Genomic DNA, 18,147 nt, shown 5'->3' on the forward strand with positions numbered 1-18,147 from the left:
AAGATAAAAATGTTGAAAATTAATTTAATGAAATTAAAATGGTAAGATTTTAATTGAAAGACATAAGATAATTATTGTTAAATTGTATAGCAATTATTTTCTTTCATCTTCTTTATTTTAATACTAAAAAGAATAAAAATTTAGAGTAGACTTATTACTAATGTTAGAACAGGTGAAGATTAATCGAACCAGCAGAGGTATTTTGGACGAAGACGAAATATTTACGTACAAGATTATAAAAAAAAGCACGAAATAAACCATTTTAAAATAAATTCAAGATTTTACAATTGTGAATTCTTTGGGTTTTTTTTTTTTTTTTTTTTTTTTTTTTTTTTTTTTTAATGGTACAACTACAACTAAATTTACTACTAAAATTACTACTAAATTTACTACTAAATTTACTATTAAAATAAAAGTAACTTTTATCATTAATACAATGTTGCGCAATGTATCCGCTAATTTTCACTAATCATATGCCAAGATTATCATCTATTAATCTATTCTTTTTATTGAGAATGTAGAAAAGAAGAAAGAAAATACATTGATACGTTACGTTTTACTGACAGACGACTTAGTAGTCATATTTCACCCACTTTTATCATTTTTCACAAGTCGGATTGAAACATCATAACCCCGATTTGCATCGTCGAAATTCATTCGTTAAAGAGTCGAGTACATAAATAATATATTTATATATTTTGAACGGCATCCAAAAGTCCACAATACGACTGCAGCGATGCCTATTCTGGATTACAATATATTTTCTTTTCTTTATCTTTTCTTTTCCTGTATTTTTCTTCTTTTCGTTGTATAATTTAACGCCGTGACTCTCCTTATATATAGCGGAAAAAATCTTTTGTTATTTTTGGTTTGGTTTCATCTTCTTAAGAGCCAGGAAACTATTTTTTATTTTTCGTTACGTTGTCGAAAGTCTTACACGTTATAGCCATTCCCATTATTTTACCAAATACTTCAATCGTAGTTTTTAAATATCATTTGTCCATTAAAAACTTTTAAATTTATTTTCATTGTCTGGATCTTAAGAAGTTTTTTTAACGTTGTAATATTATATATATATATATATATATATATATATATATATATATATATATTGTATACCCGAGGTCGAAGGATTCCCTTGCAGATCCTCTCATACTTTACATCCTTTCTCCTTCTACCTCGCGGTAAATGCATGAAAATTGATTATCGAGCTATTGCGATCGTCATTAATGATCACTAAGTAAAAAAGTCGACTTTAATCTTAATATAAAATTTACATTGTTCGTTACATCTTTTTTATTGCATTTAAAGTATCCAGAACGGGCTGTACGGTACAGATTAAAACACATGTTTTGGCTGTACGATTCATCAAACCGATATTATTTGTCATTTATTTGCAAAAAAGGTTGTAAAATTAATCGCAGGCTTGCATTTTATTAGATTCAATTTTTGAAAATTAAACTCTACAAGAAGCAATTTTTCATTTCTTAATGATAATCTAAGGCTTATAAAATAAATTTTAATAATATCATAATGATACGGCATTGAGTTTATTTTAAATTCATATTCTTTCATTTCCTTATTTTATAGTCAAAACAAGATTAATTCAATTAAAAAAATATATCAACAAGCTTAGATTATTATGAACAGATTATAATATTCTATTGAAAATTTAAAAGAGCAGTAGGGTCGAAACTCAATGTTAAATCAACTGTCTCGTTATTTTAACTACGAATTGCAGCACAATAATTTTGATAATAATAATATTGAAATTGTGCTTATGGTTAATTTCAATATTTTATCATGTAGAACGTTGCATAATTGCAACGTGACCAATTGCAAATGATCGAGGAGAATGTAAGTAGTATTGGGAGAGATTGAAAATTTTTGCAAAGCCTCCCATTCGCAGTTAAAATTCCTTCCTAGCAAAAACTTGAACGCGATAAAGAAAAATTTTTAATAAATATTCGTATCAACTGAGAGATTAACAAATTCGTGATATGATTGGCAGAAAAAGAGCAAAACCTCGGTGAATTAAGAAGCTTAAAGTTGCAAATGTAAAAATGCTATTGAAATGTGGCTAGGGGTAAGGCAAAAAAAAAAAAAAAAAAAAAAAAAAAAAAAAAAAAAAGGTAAACGAGCAGTTTCGACTTTACTCTCGGGCCAGAAAAAAAGCCAATAAACTAGGCGATAAAATGCTTCTCCGACTTGAACTTGAATTTCGTTAGTGAAAAGAAAAGCTAAAGAAATAGTAAAGAATCAATGCTTGGACTGACACTACGTGGTGTCCCTTTTGCCCTCTTGTATGTTTCCATAGGTCGACAAACTTAAACGCTTGCGGCGAGTCAGTGTCGACGCTGACCCGTTGCAGCACGTTGAATCCGCAACCACCACAACCTCTTCATCAACCACTTCCTACGCAAGTAACCCCCGCCACCACCGCCACCTCGGAGCCGATTCACGATCAGCCGGTACCCCCGAATCGTGATCGTGATCATCACACACTCCAACTCGATAATCGGGATTTCGACAGCGTGTTTATCATAGAGAGGCGGAACAGTAAGCCCAACATCCGCTAAGAGCCCGACCAGACCAGATTATGAATATATAATAATAAAAGCACAGTCAGTAACGCCCAGACCAGTCCCAGATCACATTTAATGAAACATACACTCGACCACCCGACTCGATACTTGAGAGATAACCTAAACGTGGCGGAGGATATATCGTTGTGGGAGACAAAGCCAGCCCACTGCGAATTGTTACTGTATTTTACCTACACTACTTTAATTAACGAATTCACAACCACTGTGACCGCCATTACTACTTTAACGAACAATGAAAGATTGACGGTAATGCGAGACCACTGCTTCTTCGCTCTGCAATGCTACCTGCTAGAATCTAATCTACTTTTATTACCGCAATGATAAAAACAATACAATATGAAAAGTACTACTGCTCTATCGTCATCACCTATCGCCTACTTATTATCTGCTACTACTTAGGATGATTATAGGATGAAAACAATAGATGAGATGAGCGATACAGGCAAAACAGCTGTAGGACTGTCACTAGTTCATCCAGTCAGTAACCTACGTAATTTTGGCGGCTTAGGGAGTACATAGATAGAATCATTCAACACAATCATTCACATCAAGGCAGTAGATAACAGATTTTCTTATACTTTCATCTCCCGCATTTTTCATTCATTATTTTAATTTTTTATTACTAACAATTTTCTCTTTGAATGCTACGCTTTACCTCGTCTGCTGCTCTTCACCCAATAGTTTTTAATGCGCTATACGACGACCAATTATCTTTATCTAACACGTAGTGTAATTTTCATGAACGAAGGTCTTAAAGACTCAATGATTTTTTATGCAATTGGAAATTAATTGTGGCTATTTAATACGAGTACTTTTAATACGAGTCGTAAATATCATTGCAATACAAAAGCTAATTGACTATCATGAATTATGACAAATAATTGCAATTCTCAAAAATTATTTCAACTTCTTGTACGCAATGGATAGACAAATTTCACTCAATAATAAACGCGCCTTTCGTCTGAAAATCGTTATCTAATTAGTCTGTCTAAGCTCGTTTTATAGATGACTCATAACAATTTAAACGTTAAATTAAAAATCATTTCTTTTTCAGTTATCATTATTACCTTTTCTTATTCACTCAATATTTTCGTAGCAACTGTAATTTCTTATTTTTTAATTTAATTTTTCTTTCCCATTATTTTCAGTTTCTTAGTACTCGAAGATTCATATAACATGTAAACACAGAAAAAAAAGAAACAAAGTAGGTGCAAACATTTTCTCGCGATAACTGTTTGCACTTTAGCACAAACAAAACACAACTCTTCTCTTCACTTTAATTCATATTTTATCTTTTATCACGTTCACTTAGATAAATGTTTTTACTAGTTTTAAGGAATGAGTTTTTTTGTATTTGATAATTTACTTAGTATTTCACGAATATCACTGGGCATGTTCTTTATTTCTTAAACGGCACTGACAATTCTTAAACACAACTTACTTATTACCTAGATTTTATAATAATAATTTTGTTTTATTTAAAAACCAAAAGCTCATTTCCAGTTGGTTATTTTTCTTATATAATTTTTTTATCTTGTAATAATTAATTAGTTTTTACAATTTTTTCCCTCCTAAATTCAACCTCTAAATAGTAAAAAAATCTTATTCCTTCAGTATTTTCGTACTTTGATTGTGAAGATTCTATTTTACTTTACCGAAATACAAAAACATATTAATTTTTAATACATTTTTCGGTTTTTTGTTTTGTTTTGTTTTTTTGTTTTTTTTTTTTTTTGTTTTTTTTTTGTTTTTTTTTTTTGTTTTTTTGTTTGTTTTTTTGTTTTGTTGTGTTTTTGGGTTTTTTTTTTTTTTAACTAAACGAGAATTCTTATCAACGCATAATTATAACTAACAACGAACAATTATAATTCATCAATTTATTATTGAAAATAATGAAAGCTCTCGACGTACAGTATACTCGATATCTATTTGCTCCCTAGATCAACTGCCCCTAGAATTATAGTTTAATTATTTAGCGTTATATTTATCATTATTACCACTATCGTTTTTGTGAATGTAATCGTTGTGTTACAACATTCTCTCTCTCCCTCATTTTCCCTGCTGCCGGACTCGAAGGAGGAAAAAAGGTGACAACATTCGGAACACCTAAAATTACGATTGCTATTGGATAATAAATATTTTTTCAAAAATGGAATGACAATTAATGAACGAGACGAATTTGTTATGACAATTTTTGAAATAAAATATTGCAAATTGTTCACGAGTGGACAAAGAATCTTTGAAAAGAAAAGATAATCCACGATCACTTCCACTTCACTCACCCGGCAAGAAAAACCTGTCACACCCAACAATTTATTTAGTACATTGCACCGAATGCCTATGCGCATGTTTTCCTTACCTAACCTGCATCTGAAGTGTTTGTTAGTTGAATTGCAATGTATGTATCATAATTAAACTTACATTACTCTATAATTTATTTTAAGTTTAATCTATTACTTTTATCCCATTGCCTTATTATTGCACGTTAATGTTGTATAAGCGTCGATATTAAAGCTTACAGAGTTACATTTTTCCATACCGTACGTAGAACATTTTATTAAAATTTTTAGAGATTTCAATGTTCAAATCTATATAACATATATTATTGCAATTATTTAAAAATCAACGAAGCAATTAATATGGACATCTTGGATTTTGCTTGTTATCTCGCGCGAAAATATCATTCTACGTGAACAGCTTTCTAATCGTTGACAATATTGTGCTTGATTTACAACTAAAATCTTAAACTTTTCCATTAAAATTGCAAACAAATAGCAAGAAAATTTCGAATCAATAACCATCGCCCGAATGGCCTAACAATCATTGGTCTAAGAACAGAGTTTTGCAACATTTCAAAGGCATGAAATTGTAAGATGTGCAATGTTGAAAGGGCCGCACTCTGTAAGCTCGTATCGACACTACGACGGAAATTTCTCAACCACGAGGCTAACACTCCTCTTCCATATGTCCACGAATGTAGATCTAGAAAAAGCCGAGTACCAGGTCTGAGCCTTCTACGGGAAATAATCAGCCCAGCGACGCCGGATCTTAGCCGCCGCTGCCGGCCACTCGGGAAGATCAGCCGAGCAGCCGACGGGCGTTTCGTCATCGCAGACTCGGTCATGTCCTCGGCCAACAACAGCATCCTCGATGCCTCGAGCAGCGACGACGGTGGCTTTCTGCCGAAGCAGCACCACCGTCTCAAGTCCTCTTGGCGCCGGCCCCTCGTCGGCACCAGCCAACTAAGCCTGCGCTCCGAGGGCAGCGGCCTCTCGATCGCCCAAACCCCCAGCGGTCACCACCTCCTCGACGGTCCGATAAATCCCCTTGGCTGCCCGACCCTCGGCCCCGATCCCGCTGTCTCGCCTCGTTTCCTCGCGAGCTCACCCAGCCAAGGACCCCGGTCCGCCCCCTGGACGTCGCCCGTCTACCTGAGCGACCTCAGCTCGGTACGTCAACCAAACTCCTCCGTGGAGCGAAGCGCCTCGGCCTTCCCGACGCCGCCGAGTTATATCCAACTGCGCACCGTCCACCAACGCTACAGTCAAGAGCTGCCCTCGCTCAAAGCCATTCACGCGGAGTCTCAGCGCTTCGCGCCGGTGCAACCGCTGGCGACGTCTTCGCCACCACAAACGGCGGGCCGACCCCGGGCTCGCTTGCCTCCGAGGCACGCGAGGCACGCGCGTTCCGCTCCCGAGCTCGCTGCCTCACCTGACCTCGAAACATCCCCGGAGAGCCGCTCCAGTAGCTCGGGTTTCGGTAGCAAGAATACCTCCCAGCAGAACCAGAGCTCCCGCAGTGGCAGCACCGTCGCCGAATGGCGGCCACCCCCGTACCGGCCTCCGCCCCCGCCACTCTCCGTTGGCCGCTGGCTCGAGCTCCAGGACCAACACCATCCGGCACTCAAGGCCGCCCTCAACGCCCAAAGCGCGGCCAACGGGGACGCCGGCAGCGTCGACGGCCATTACGAATTCGATCCAGTGTCCTGCACCCCGACGCCAACTACGGCCTCGACGCCAACGCGAGAGGAGCGGCCCCCGGTACACCAGATGCACCACCAACTGCCGCAGATTCATCAAGTGCATACGGCGCAGCAGAGTGATCAGCAGCCAGCGAGCGCCCGCTACTCCAGGGACAACATCGAGGCTCGGGTCCAAGCGATGAAGGCCGAGTTTCACCAGTTCAGACAAAGACAGGCTAAGAGGCGACAGAGTGCCCATCTCGAGAGCGCCTGCTGATCCTCGGGAAAGTACCTCGCCCACGATGAAAGGGCTCCTCTTATATCCGACAGTTCGGTGGTAGAGGGCGCGACGAGGATGTACGAGACTTCCGACGGCCCTACACTCGCTCGACTCATCAATTACGTACGCCCTTTTACTGATTGGGAGGAGATAAGACTCGGCGGACGATGCTTTGCAGAGGCTACCAAAAACCAAAACGAGCGAATCGATAAAAATATGTTCGTCGGCGAGAACCGCGACGATCAGAATTGTCGATACGATTTGGTTACGTATTCGCGGCTGGGCGTGCGAGCGCTCACACACACACACACGCGCGCGCGCGCGCACGAGCACCGACACAAACACCCACTCATAAAATGCATAAAATGCAAACGAATAAAACGGTCGAGGCTGATAATGAAAAATACTCCAAAGATACTGTACCACGTACGTGCTGTATACCTTATTAAATGCAAAACGAACAGTAAACCACGTCTAACCCTAATGATAAACTGTAAGTAAGCATTAATGAAGAAAATGAAGTAATAAAAGAGGAGAGAAAAAACATCTATGGCTATGGCTATGGCTATGGCTATACGTTTGGCGTAATTATAAAATAAGCAAATAAAAATTATTAATAAAAAAAAAAAATTTAATATTTATAGAAACACGAAGAAGAAGATGAAGAAGAAGAAGAAGAAGAAGAAGAAGAAGAAGAAGAAGAAGAAGAAGAAGAAGTAGAAGAAGAATAAGAGTAAGGAATAAGAAATAAGAAATAAGAAATAAGAAATAATAATAAATAATAAATAATAAATAATAAATAATAATGAATAATGAATAATGAATAATGAATAATGAATAATAATAATAATTAAATAATAAATAATAATAATAAATAATAATGTGAAAATACACGGGAAGACAGACGGACAGATACACACCATCAACCACCCACCCACTCACCAATCCACACAAGCGTAAAGACACGCTCAAACTCAGCACATATTTTGCCACAATCACTTTAATTAAATAAATACAACAAATAATAATGAGCAATGGACTCGAACCGTGATATTAGGCCGAAGTTTGCCTCGAGATTGCTTAAGAACTCACTCGTACTGCACTGCCTGTTTAGGGTTTCGCTAGTGACCCAACATTTTATTGGCACAATAATTTTTCTTAAGCAATGTTAAACAAGAGAACATTTAAGTATTAAGCGACGATAACGTTGAACAATTAACTGGAAAGTAGGTAAAGGGCGTGAGATTCGATGCGTGGTATTGACAAATTATGGGGCTGTCGCTACAGCTGTAACCAAGATCCGCAATGGAGGACGATGAGGTCAATTTGTCTATTATAAATTATAGGCGAGCTCTTGAATAAAGAGATCATTTGCAAGAAAAGATGAGAAAAACGAAAAAGAAGAGTGTGAGATTAAAGATATAAAGATATAAATAGGACGATTGTGGTGCGGAGCTATCGAGAATGACCACACAATGGATTCGCTCGCGTAAAACTCTAACATACTCGAAACGCTCGGGGATAATTACTTTTACTTTTCTTTTTATAGTACAAAATCTTATTTATATTTAAGCCGATATCTTCGATAGTTCATTAGTAGACTGTACAATTAGCCGAAGGCTCTACTCACGATTCAACTATACACATTGACGAAAATTAATGAAAATGATAATGGCGGACAAATAAAATTAGAGAACAAACGCATTGGAGATCTGGTGACTGTGTAAAATTACGGAGAAAACGTGAAAATAAGGACAAAAAAATAATTAAATTGAATGATAATGAAACTAGGGAGAATCAAGCGAGATGCCTGAGTGAGTGAAAGTATAAAAAACAAAGTAGAAAGTGAAATAGACAGACAGACAGAGAGCGAGAGAGCGAGAGAGAGAGAGAGAGAGAGAGAGAGAGTGTGTGTGTGTGTGAGAGAGAGAGAGAGAGAGAGACGGAGAGGAAACAAATGTCGAATAGCAATTGTATTAAATAGAGAAAATTATTAAAAACGAGACGACACAAAGAGTACCAATATTCTAAAGTAATTCTAATAATTGAATTAATAATTTGATAATTAATTGATAATTGTAAATCATAATGATGTAGCGCGTAGTGTTATTAATCGACATTGAAGATATGGTCATGAATTAAAAAATATTGTGAAAATGAACTTATGTTTTTAATAAATAGAGAAGGAAAGGATGAAGCCGCGAATACAAAATCGCCTGTTGCCGTTGTATCATATTAATGACTAAAGTACTGATTAAAAACAAAAAAAAAAAAAAAAAAACAAAAAAAAAAAAGTGAAAATGAGTACCGTTTGTTTTCAATAACGTATTAACAAAAACAAAATGAAAAAACAAAAAAATTCCAAAAGAACGAAGAAAGGATAGAGCATGCGGAAGTAAACGTGAATCTACTTTAACGATTTAAAGTTAAATATTTTTCAAATTTATTTCAATATTTGTGTGTGTCTCTCCGCTCTTCTATTCTTCCTTCTTTGTTACGAGGGACGGCCTCACGATTATCGTAAGCGAAAACTAAATTACGAGCGGAGATATGGCGAAAGGGGGGGGGGGCGGGGCAAAAGGAATGGAATATCCGATGGAATATCAGATGGAAGGAGTAGGAGAAGAATATACAATGAGGAAAGCATAAGAGGAGAATCGGTGAAGCTCCGATCGGCGGATAAGCCACTGAAATTCTCAACGTCGCCTTACCATCTCGCTTATCTTCGATATCGAGATAATCGTAATTCGATTTTCCTCCTTCAAGCGACACTCACTGCGAACAATGCAAATTTAAAATTTCATTAAAGGGGAAAATATAATCACCAAAAAATTCTCTCCCCAAGTGTTTTCCTCTCATCTTGTAATAGATAAACGATAAAAGCGTACATAACAATAAGAGTGTAGATATATCATAGTTAGATACAACGATCTCAAACGTCGCACATGTTTCGCTACTGAATTGAATGAGACGTAAATGGAACGTAAACGGAAGAAGATAAAACAATTAAACATAAAGTGAAAAAATCTTAACGGTCGCCCTATTAAGCATATTACATATACACTTACACCAACATCGCGTAAAAGCATTAGAATATCGCGTGCTAGGAGAGAACGATTATATGGTTGAATCGTGACTGACTATGTTATGATAATAATGACTATGTTATGATGATTCAGTAATGACGCACACTTTTCCATCCACCATCTATTCTTGTTATTCATACCTTACATTTTACGTTCTCCTTCTCATAGCTCATTTATTACATATATGTGTGTGTGCGTGTGTGTGTGTGTGTGTGTGTGCGCGCGCGCGCGCGTGTGTTTGTGTGTGTAAACAAAAAGAAAAAAGAAAAAATATTGTACGAGTATAATGTAAAATCGATTGTGTAAGAAAGCCATGCTTAAGACTTTTAAGAACTGTTGCATAGAAAATTCATACAGCTATTGTAAGCAAGTATTTGTAATTTAGAAAGACTGTCAAATTCATTAACAATCTTATGAAATTTACTGCTGTACACGTAAGAATTGGATAACTTCATACTGGTATTGTCGATTACCGAAAACTTGTAAATAGCAAATAGTTATAGTAAGAATCTACTATAATTTCTTTTCCAAATTCGTACCAAAGATTACCACTCACGCGAATAACATTCAATTGCAATAATATTGATGTCATTTTTGCAATAAGCGACATTTTCCATATTTTATTATTTATTTGAATTAAGAAAGATTTAATGATACTTTTCAAACTTATGATTTGTTCATTTAAATAAGATTATTATTTATAACGGCGTTTCATCGTGCGCTTTATAATAAAATGCCTTTAATGAATAATGAATTACATAAAAGGAAAATAAAAATTTTTAAAACATTCGTGTAGCTTGGTGAAAAAAAAAAAAAAAAAACAAAAACAAAAAAAAACAAAAATGGAATTAAATATAATGATTAATGTAATAATTGAATTATACCGAGTCAATTGTAAGAAATTTTAAATTTTACAAATGATTATTACTTTATCTGTTGTAAGCTTCCTATGCATTATAATTAAATATTCATAATTTTCTGACTTTGGCAATTGTAGCAAAATCTATGACTGTATATTTTGGGTAATATTATTGTAATATTTTTCGATGATTAACGCATTTAAGGCTTAAATTGGAAGAGAAATTTTCTTTAAATATACCATTGATTTTCTTACACAAACGATTCACGAACTTTACTATTTTGTAATATTTTCCGTTCAATCACCTATGCGCACATGTACACATACACATGTATAAGTATTCCGCCGATTATATATATATATATATATATATATATATATATATATATATATATATATATATATATATATATATAATAATAATAATAATAATAATAATAATAATAATAATAACAATAATAAAAATTAATTTATAAAATAAAAAACGCACGATGGCATTATCGATGAGAGTATTTATCGTGGATATCGCACGTATTTCTAATTTCTCGTAATTATAGGGGAGAACGGCCGCGTTAGTGTACCGCTTATAGCGCAAAAGCGCTTTTTTAACGTATTAAGTCAGTGTGATAACTAGTTGAAACGTTAAATGAGTAGGAGAAAATTTTTCTACACGGTGATTACTCATAAATGTTGTGTTTACAGTGACAGCTCCGAGCGACAAATTAAGCAATGAGAAAACATGAAAATGTCTATAAAAAACAAACAAACAAACAAACAAACAAAAACAAAAAACAAAAAAAAAAACAAACATACCAATATAAATAAAATAAAGCCTTCCGTGGAAACGAGAGACTGTACGCGGGATGCGCGGCTCGTGTCTCCTCGACAAAAATGAAAACCGACCAATTATAAGATTGTGCAAAAGACACGTAGCGACACCACGATATAAGAGTAGCATCCGCGAGACAGACAGAGAAAGCCGACACAAGTCCTACGTTATATGTAAAGCGATATGAAACATCGTGCGTGAAAATTTCTAGAATGTTTTTGCGAATGGAGTGCGTTTTTCCAATGCCGTTGGCGATCTGTATAAAGGACAAATTACGAGATTGTGGAAGTATCAATCGTAAAAACCTGCTAAACTTGCCCACTGAGTACAATTTTAATTTTAGTTACGATTTATCATAGCGTTTATTGTCATTTGTATTTTTATTATATTATGTCCGTTAATACCTTGTATACATGCGTAGATATATCTATATGTAACGAAGTTGCGTGTCTTTTTCACGCAAAGACTTTAAATCTCATTGTTTTCCTCGCTGAAATACGTCTTCTGTATTGTTTAATCTTATTATCGTCAGACTCATTCATCGCAAGTATATAACATAATTATCGTTGTAAACGATCTTTGCAAAGCCTTTTGCACCAACATGTTTGTAACTTAATCGCATCTCGTTTTATTTATGAAAATATAAGGATCACATGCGCCTCACCTGCCTTTTCACATTCTTGTTCTTTTTGGCCCGTCATATTTTCCCCGGGATAGAAATGAAAAAAAATAAAATAAAATAAATAAATAAATAAATAAATAAATAAATAAATAAAACAAGAAAAAAAGAAAAATCGTTGCCCCGTTATTATCGACTATGCTTTCTCGCTATTTCGAGAACTCCGAGACGTACTAACTTAGGACGAATTGTAGACGATTTATTATTAAATAAAATTAAAAGGAGAACGATCATTTGAAACGATCCCTCTGTTTATTTCAACCTTTTATTTTTCAATAACCTCGCACAGCTATGAACTACGTCCTAGCTAATCTATGTTATTTATGGTATTAAATGCCGATTAAACATATTAAAGGAGAAAATAATTTTATTTCAAAGCACAATATTTTTGTTAAAGTGAACATTTTTCTCTTCTTTTTTCTTTTGTTAATTTAAATGCAATTACCATAAGAAATCATTACGACTAATCTATTCTCAACTCAATTATTATTATTCGTCTATGTTATGCTTTAATTCACGAATAATATTACTTTAACATAGTCGAAGCGTCTTTTTCATTATATTTTTGAAACAACCATAATGACTATTCAATAATCTCAACATTATCTTCCAAGAATTTGATGAGAAATGTAACAGATGGCGTGCAACGTTCAAAATCGTTTACGCAAGAAGTCTGAAACGCCAGTTAATCTAAATTACTACAATTTTCTTGAATTTATCAACTGATTTTATTCGTCTAAAGCAAGCGTTAGTCAGTTAAAACTAGAGTAAAATGACAATATTAACGTTTACAATATAACGTTTCATGAATCTTTTGAGGTAATTCAATCGTTTGGCTTAGTAGAGGTACCACTCAATTTGCTAAGGAATATTGTATATTTTTTAAAGTTTACGAAAACATCGATAAACATCGATTTCGTATAATTACCTTATGAAACTGATAAGTTAAATTCATGCAATTTAATTGAGAATATATTAGTAATTTCAAATATAAAGTCTTTATCATAATATATCTAGCTAAAGTCATACAAAACACGATATAAAAATCTGTATTTTCATTTATCTTACGATACTATAAATCCTCTGATAGAAATTATTTGAAACTTGTTACATTTGCGGCTAACTTTTTTAATTGTTTTAAACTAACATTTATAAACTATAAGATTTTTTTTTTTTTTTTACATTGTAATAATTAAAGGATTTATCGCAACGTTTATACAAGATGTAAATATCTGTTGATAAGGTCATGATAAACTAACTATTTTGTCACCATAACTATAAATATAAAATAAGGACAAATGATTATAAACGAAAAATATAAATGAAACGTAATCGATGGTAAACGCGTTAAAACAGATTGCGGATAACGATCGAGCAGCCACGCTGATATCTAAATCGTCACCCACTCTCACACCTACAAGTGCAAGTCGAATTCGCTTAAAGTTGCTCCACTTTACCATGAAAATTATTCTGTTTGAGAATTAAACAGGATAACCTATGGTAAAGTATACTAAATTTATTCGTACATTCTTCGTGTTTCTCGGGCGATTATTATATATTCTGTTATGATTGCTATTGCAAATTTTCACGAGTTCGTTTAACTTATCTCTAAGCACAAATAATTTACATATAAACTTTACGAATATGTTTCGATCATTATTGATTTTACTTTCTAAAAAATTTAAGATTTTCAGAATATAAAGGAGATGTGACAAAGCTTTAAGGCATAATTTCATATTGAAAGCATCTATATGAAACTTTAATAAGTACGAAGGTCACTTGTATTGGAATAAGTAAAAACTAATGGATGGATGCTCGTTTCATTTTGACAAAATATATTTATTATAACTTATTAGGCATAGATTTAATTAAATCTTTGAGGAAGTATATTACACTATTATCCGACCTTCCCTTCCTATACATTTTTCCCGCAAATTTTCCAAATGCACAAGAATCTGGAATTCTTATAATCTAACACTTATGATATGCTTACATTTTCATTGAAATACTGTATAATTAATTAAGTTTTTTCATTTTTTTTTTATCAAATTTCTTGATGTAGTTGAAAATCATCATATTTTGACAATCCAATGTTTCGTAGATATAATTATTTTTTTAAAGATAAGATATTGTCATTATTAATTATCCTATTTATCGCTTCTACAGATGAATAATTGAGTTACTTTAAGAATTTCATAAGAATTTATAAGGGAATCCAATTAAAAAATTTATCTAACTTATACAAGCGTAATATAGTAATTAAAAATGTATTTTTTATTTTTATTTTTATTATTTTTTATTTTTATTTTTTTTTTAAATATTGCACATAAAACGAGCATTCTAATTAATGTTCAGATGTTATAAAGTTCTTTATCAAAGACTTACTTAAAACCAATATTTTAACATGATACTTTGTTTAAGCGTTAAATTGATTAATATATTAATTTATCACTGATTTATATATTTGTAAATTGTCTATTTGTAAATTTCTCGCAAACTCATTGATGAATTATTAAAATTAGAAGCTTATTAAGTAGCTCAATCATTTCACAATAATGAAACAACACTCTTAGTGCAGATTATGTACACACACATGTATACACACATGTATATATCTTATTTATTTATGCCTACCTAGAGTACTTATACGTATAAATATATCAAAGAGCGGTATCCTTTCATTGACCACAAAAGCTGAAAAATGCCCACATAAACAATCATTGGTTGAGAGACTCGAGCTCGAGCTTAGAATTCGCCCGAATGACCCAAATAGCATAAATTTCGAGACAAAACGCGATAGCCATTGGACTTTAATGAAAAGCCGTCGATCATGAATAGTGTAACCTAACTGGAATAAACGGCGCTCCTCTTCCTGCCTCCGAATATCCTGACAGGTGCGTCGCCATACGAAAAGTCTCTCTTCTCCTGACCTCGCTCGCACCATTCAACTTGCACCGTACAACGTCGAATCCACTTTACGTATCCCATTATCTGCCGACGACACGACGGAGCCATAATCGCTCTGCGCCGCTATGCGTCAGCCGACGGATGTGACGCAATGGCGCTCAGGAGCTTGCAACTGCACGAGCTTCGCTCCCATCGCATCATCGCCGCGCCTCTCATCAGCGGATTCGGGTCGTATTTAGGAAAGCCAGCGATAGTGATCCAAACTGATACAGATTTCAAGCTAAATTCCACCTCTCCCCCCCCCCCATTGTAACGCTAGATTGAGTGGTTATTTATGATTTTACGCAGTGTGGGTCGAGCGGAAAGGCTGACATTTGAAGTAACGTATATTTCGAAGTAGAGCGTCCGTGTGGCGGCACGATTATTTATACGAGCGTGAATAATTAACGGGAAAAGTCGAAGGGCGGGGAGGGCAAGCGATCAGTAATCATACGTACATTTTTATTTTATAGGTATAATATATAATGTGATGAGCCACGCTGATAATCTTACATCAAATTACATTACATAAAATATGTTATTAATAACGTAATTGGTATGGTCTTATCAACGATCAACAAATATGTTGTAAATAAATTTCAGCGTTTAGATTGAAATTTCGCAATCTTTTTATGCTATATTAATTGACGAAATATGTTTTCGATATGAATGATAGATCAAATGATCGCACAATTTTACAAAAGTTTGCAACTACAGTTCTCTTAAAATGAAACGACGATTCTTTAAAATAAATAATGACTTCTAATACATTTACGAATTACGATTATAAATATTATATACTCGTAATATAGTTGATAATAATTTCACTTATAATGAAAATCTACCTTCATTGATAATTGAGAAAAAAAAAAAGTTCCTGTCTAATTTCTATTTTGATTGCAGACCTCATTATGAATCCTTATCGTTCAATTTAAATCTTATCATACAATATTGAATATAATTGCTTACAAATTATTGCTATTAATAAACTTGAAATTTTATGCGATATGCCGCATTTTCAATTCAACCTGCTACATTATAATTAAACGTCGTAATTAAACAGTGTAAAAGTGAATGTATTAAGTTTCACCTCAAATAACAATATCAATAAGACATCCATACCACCAACACCTATTCGTGCATGCAAACTAAAGAATATTGATTAAATAATAAAATATTGCATAAGAAAGCCCTTATAGGGTAATGGCATTATGAAAAAAATAAAAAAAAAACCCTTCCTGTAATTAAGATTCTACCGAGAAGAAAAATTATCTAGATTTTATTAAGTATCCTTTAACCAGTTTATCACGATTTAAACTACAAAGTTCATTATATAATTTGATTACGAACATCGACTTCATCATGAAATCATATTCTTTTCTTTTTTCCAATAGCATGAAACTTGGAAATTGGTTCTCCTTTACTGGCTCACTAACTGATAAGCATAAGGATAAAATAATGCATGTCGGGATGAAAATGCTTCTTTTGAATGCGACAATACAACTGTTCTCTTCATTTGCAAAAAAAAAAAAAAAAAAAAAAAAAAAAAAAAAATAACAAAAACTCGGTACTACGCTCCAAGTCGCGCTGATATCAAAGAACTGCTCTGTCAATAATATTAGTGATAAACAATAGACGGCACATTTTTAATTTTTATCTAAGCATCTCAAATTTCTCTTCTCCATAGAAAGAAATATTTTTAAAATCACAATTAATTATTGATTAATTACACTTAAAAAGTAGTATCTATTCGTTGATCTTAAATATGCGTCAAAACATGTATAAATAATGTCAGGTGAATTTTTCATAAAATGAGTATTTTATGGTAAATCATTATTATACGAATGTGATTTTGTATTAGTAGGAAAATTTAGTCAACGGCGTAATTACAATCAATAATTTCTATTACAAAAACTTTCTTCTCAATGCATAATTTTAATGCGCTGTAAGTGATCGATTATATTTCGTGTTTCACTTGTGCATGATTGTTGCCGACATGATATGCTAAACGTGTACTTTTTATAGATAACGTCTTACATTTCACAAGTGCAAACTTATCGGCAAATTACTTTTGAAATCTTAACATAGATCGGCATGGTAGACTATCAAATTCATAATATAAAATCCCAAGTTTCCATCATCCTATGAATAATCGTCCATCTTCAATTTACAAATTGATTTAGCTCGAAAAACTAATTAATTAATAATACTTCACGACCAAACTAGACTTGATATTAATTACATCGTCTTCGTCACGCGATTAGCCAAAGTGACAAGCACATAAGAAAAAGGTGACCGATCGACTCATCTCGTACAATGAAGATCCGATGCATAAAGCAAAGCTTCTGGTACGGAAATTGTGCAACGACAAATACATGCCAATCGCCTCGTTGATTAGCGTTCATTCACGATTGAATTTGAAATGCTTTCGAAATCTACCGGCTTTCTCTCGCTCCGGTTAGCTCAAGTCCCTCAATTTACGGACTGCCGATATCCCGTAGGATCCGTGCATTTCTATCGCGACTGCACAATGCAACAACCTCGAGCGCTTTTCCACGTACTTATGCCAATAATTACGCCCGCGTCGCGTGGCCTTGGACGACAGCCGGAGGAATGGCCGTAAGGACCTACCTATGCCCGCATCCCCGGGAAGCTTGCAGTGATTCTCCGATCGGAGCCGACGGGCTGCGAGCGAACGCGAATTCTAATGCTCCCACCGCCGACGTCCCTCACGAGCTCGAGCACTCGCCGCCGTCCACTGGACAAACGAGCCCAATTGCCCGATCGTCTCCGTCGACGACGCCGCTCGAGCGCTTCGTGTCGCTCCTCTTTCGCTCCCTCTCCCAGTCGCCCCTCTCCGTAACTCTCTCCTCTCACCCCCCCCCCCCCCCCCCCCCCCCC

The 18,147-nt window shown here is 34.5% G+C and overlaps 1 protein-coding gene across 9 annotated transcripts in view; it reads left to right on the top strand.

Moving 5' to 3' along the window:
* LOC105364156 (protein turtle) overlaps positions 1-6,941 on the top strand; it is an 81,133-nt gene extending 74,192 nt beyond the window's left edge. For 4 of the 9 annotated variants that reach the window (XM_011502019.1, XM_011502020.1, XM_011502021.1 and 1 more), the window contains exon 13: positions 5,587-6,941. In XM_011502019.1, the coding sequence (XP_011500321.1) occupies positions 5,587-6,844 (1,258 nt within the window). In that variant the 3' untranslated portion in view covers positions 6,845-6,941. Of the gene's footprint in view, positions 1-2,317; positions 3,084-3,754; positions 3,804-4,682; positions 4,694-5,586 lie in introns of those variants that run through there. The other 5 variants (XR_912941.1, XM_011502023.1, XM_011502025.1 and 2 more) reach the window with 5 other exon arrangements.
* The last annotated feature ends 11,206 nt before the right edge of the window (positions 6,942-18,147 follow it).

The sequence above is a fragment of the Ceratosolen solmsi genome, unplaced genomic scaffold (genome assembly GCF_000503995.2).
Source record: "Ceratosolen solmsi marchali unplaced genomic scaffold, CerSol_1.0 scaffold43, whole genome shotgun sequence".
Classification (NCBI taxonomy): Eukaryota; Metazoa; Arthropoda; class Insecta; order Hymenoptera; family Agaonidae; genus Ceratosolen; species Ceratosolen solmsi.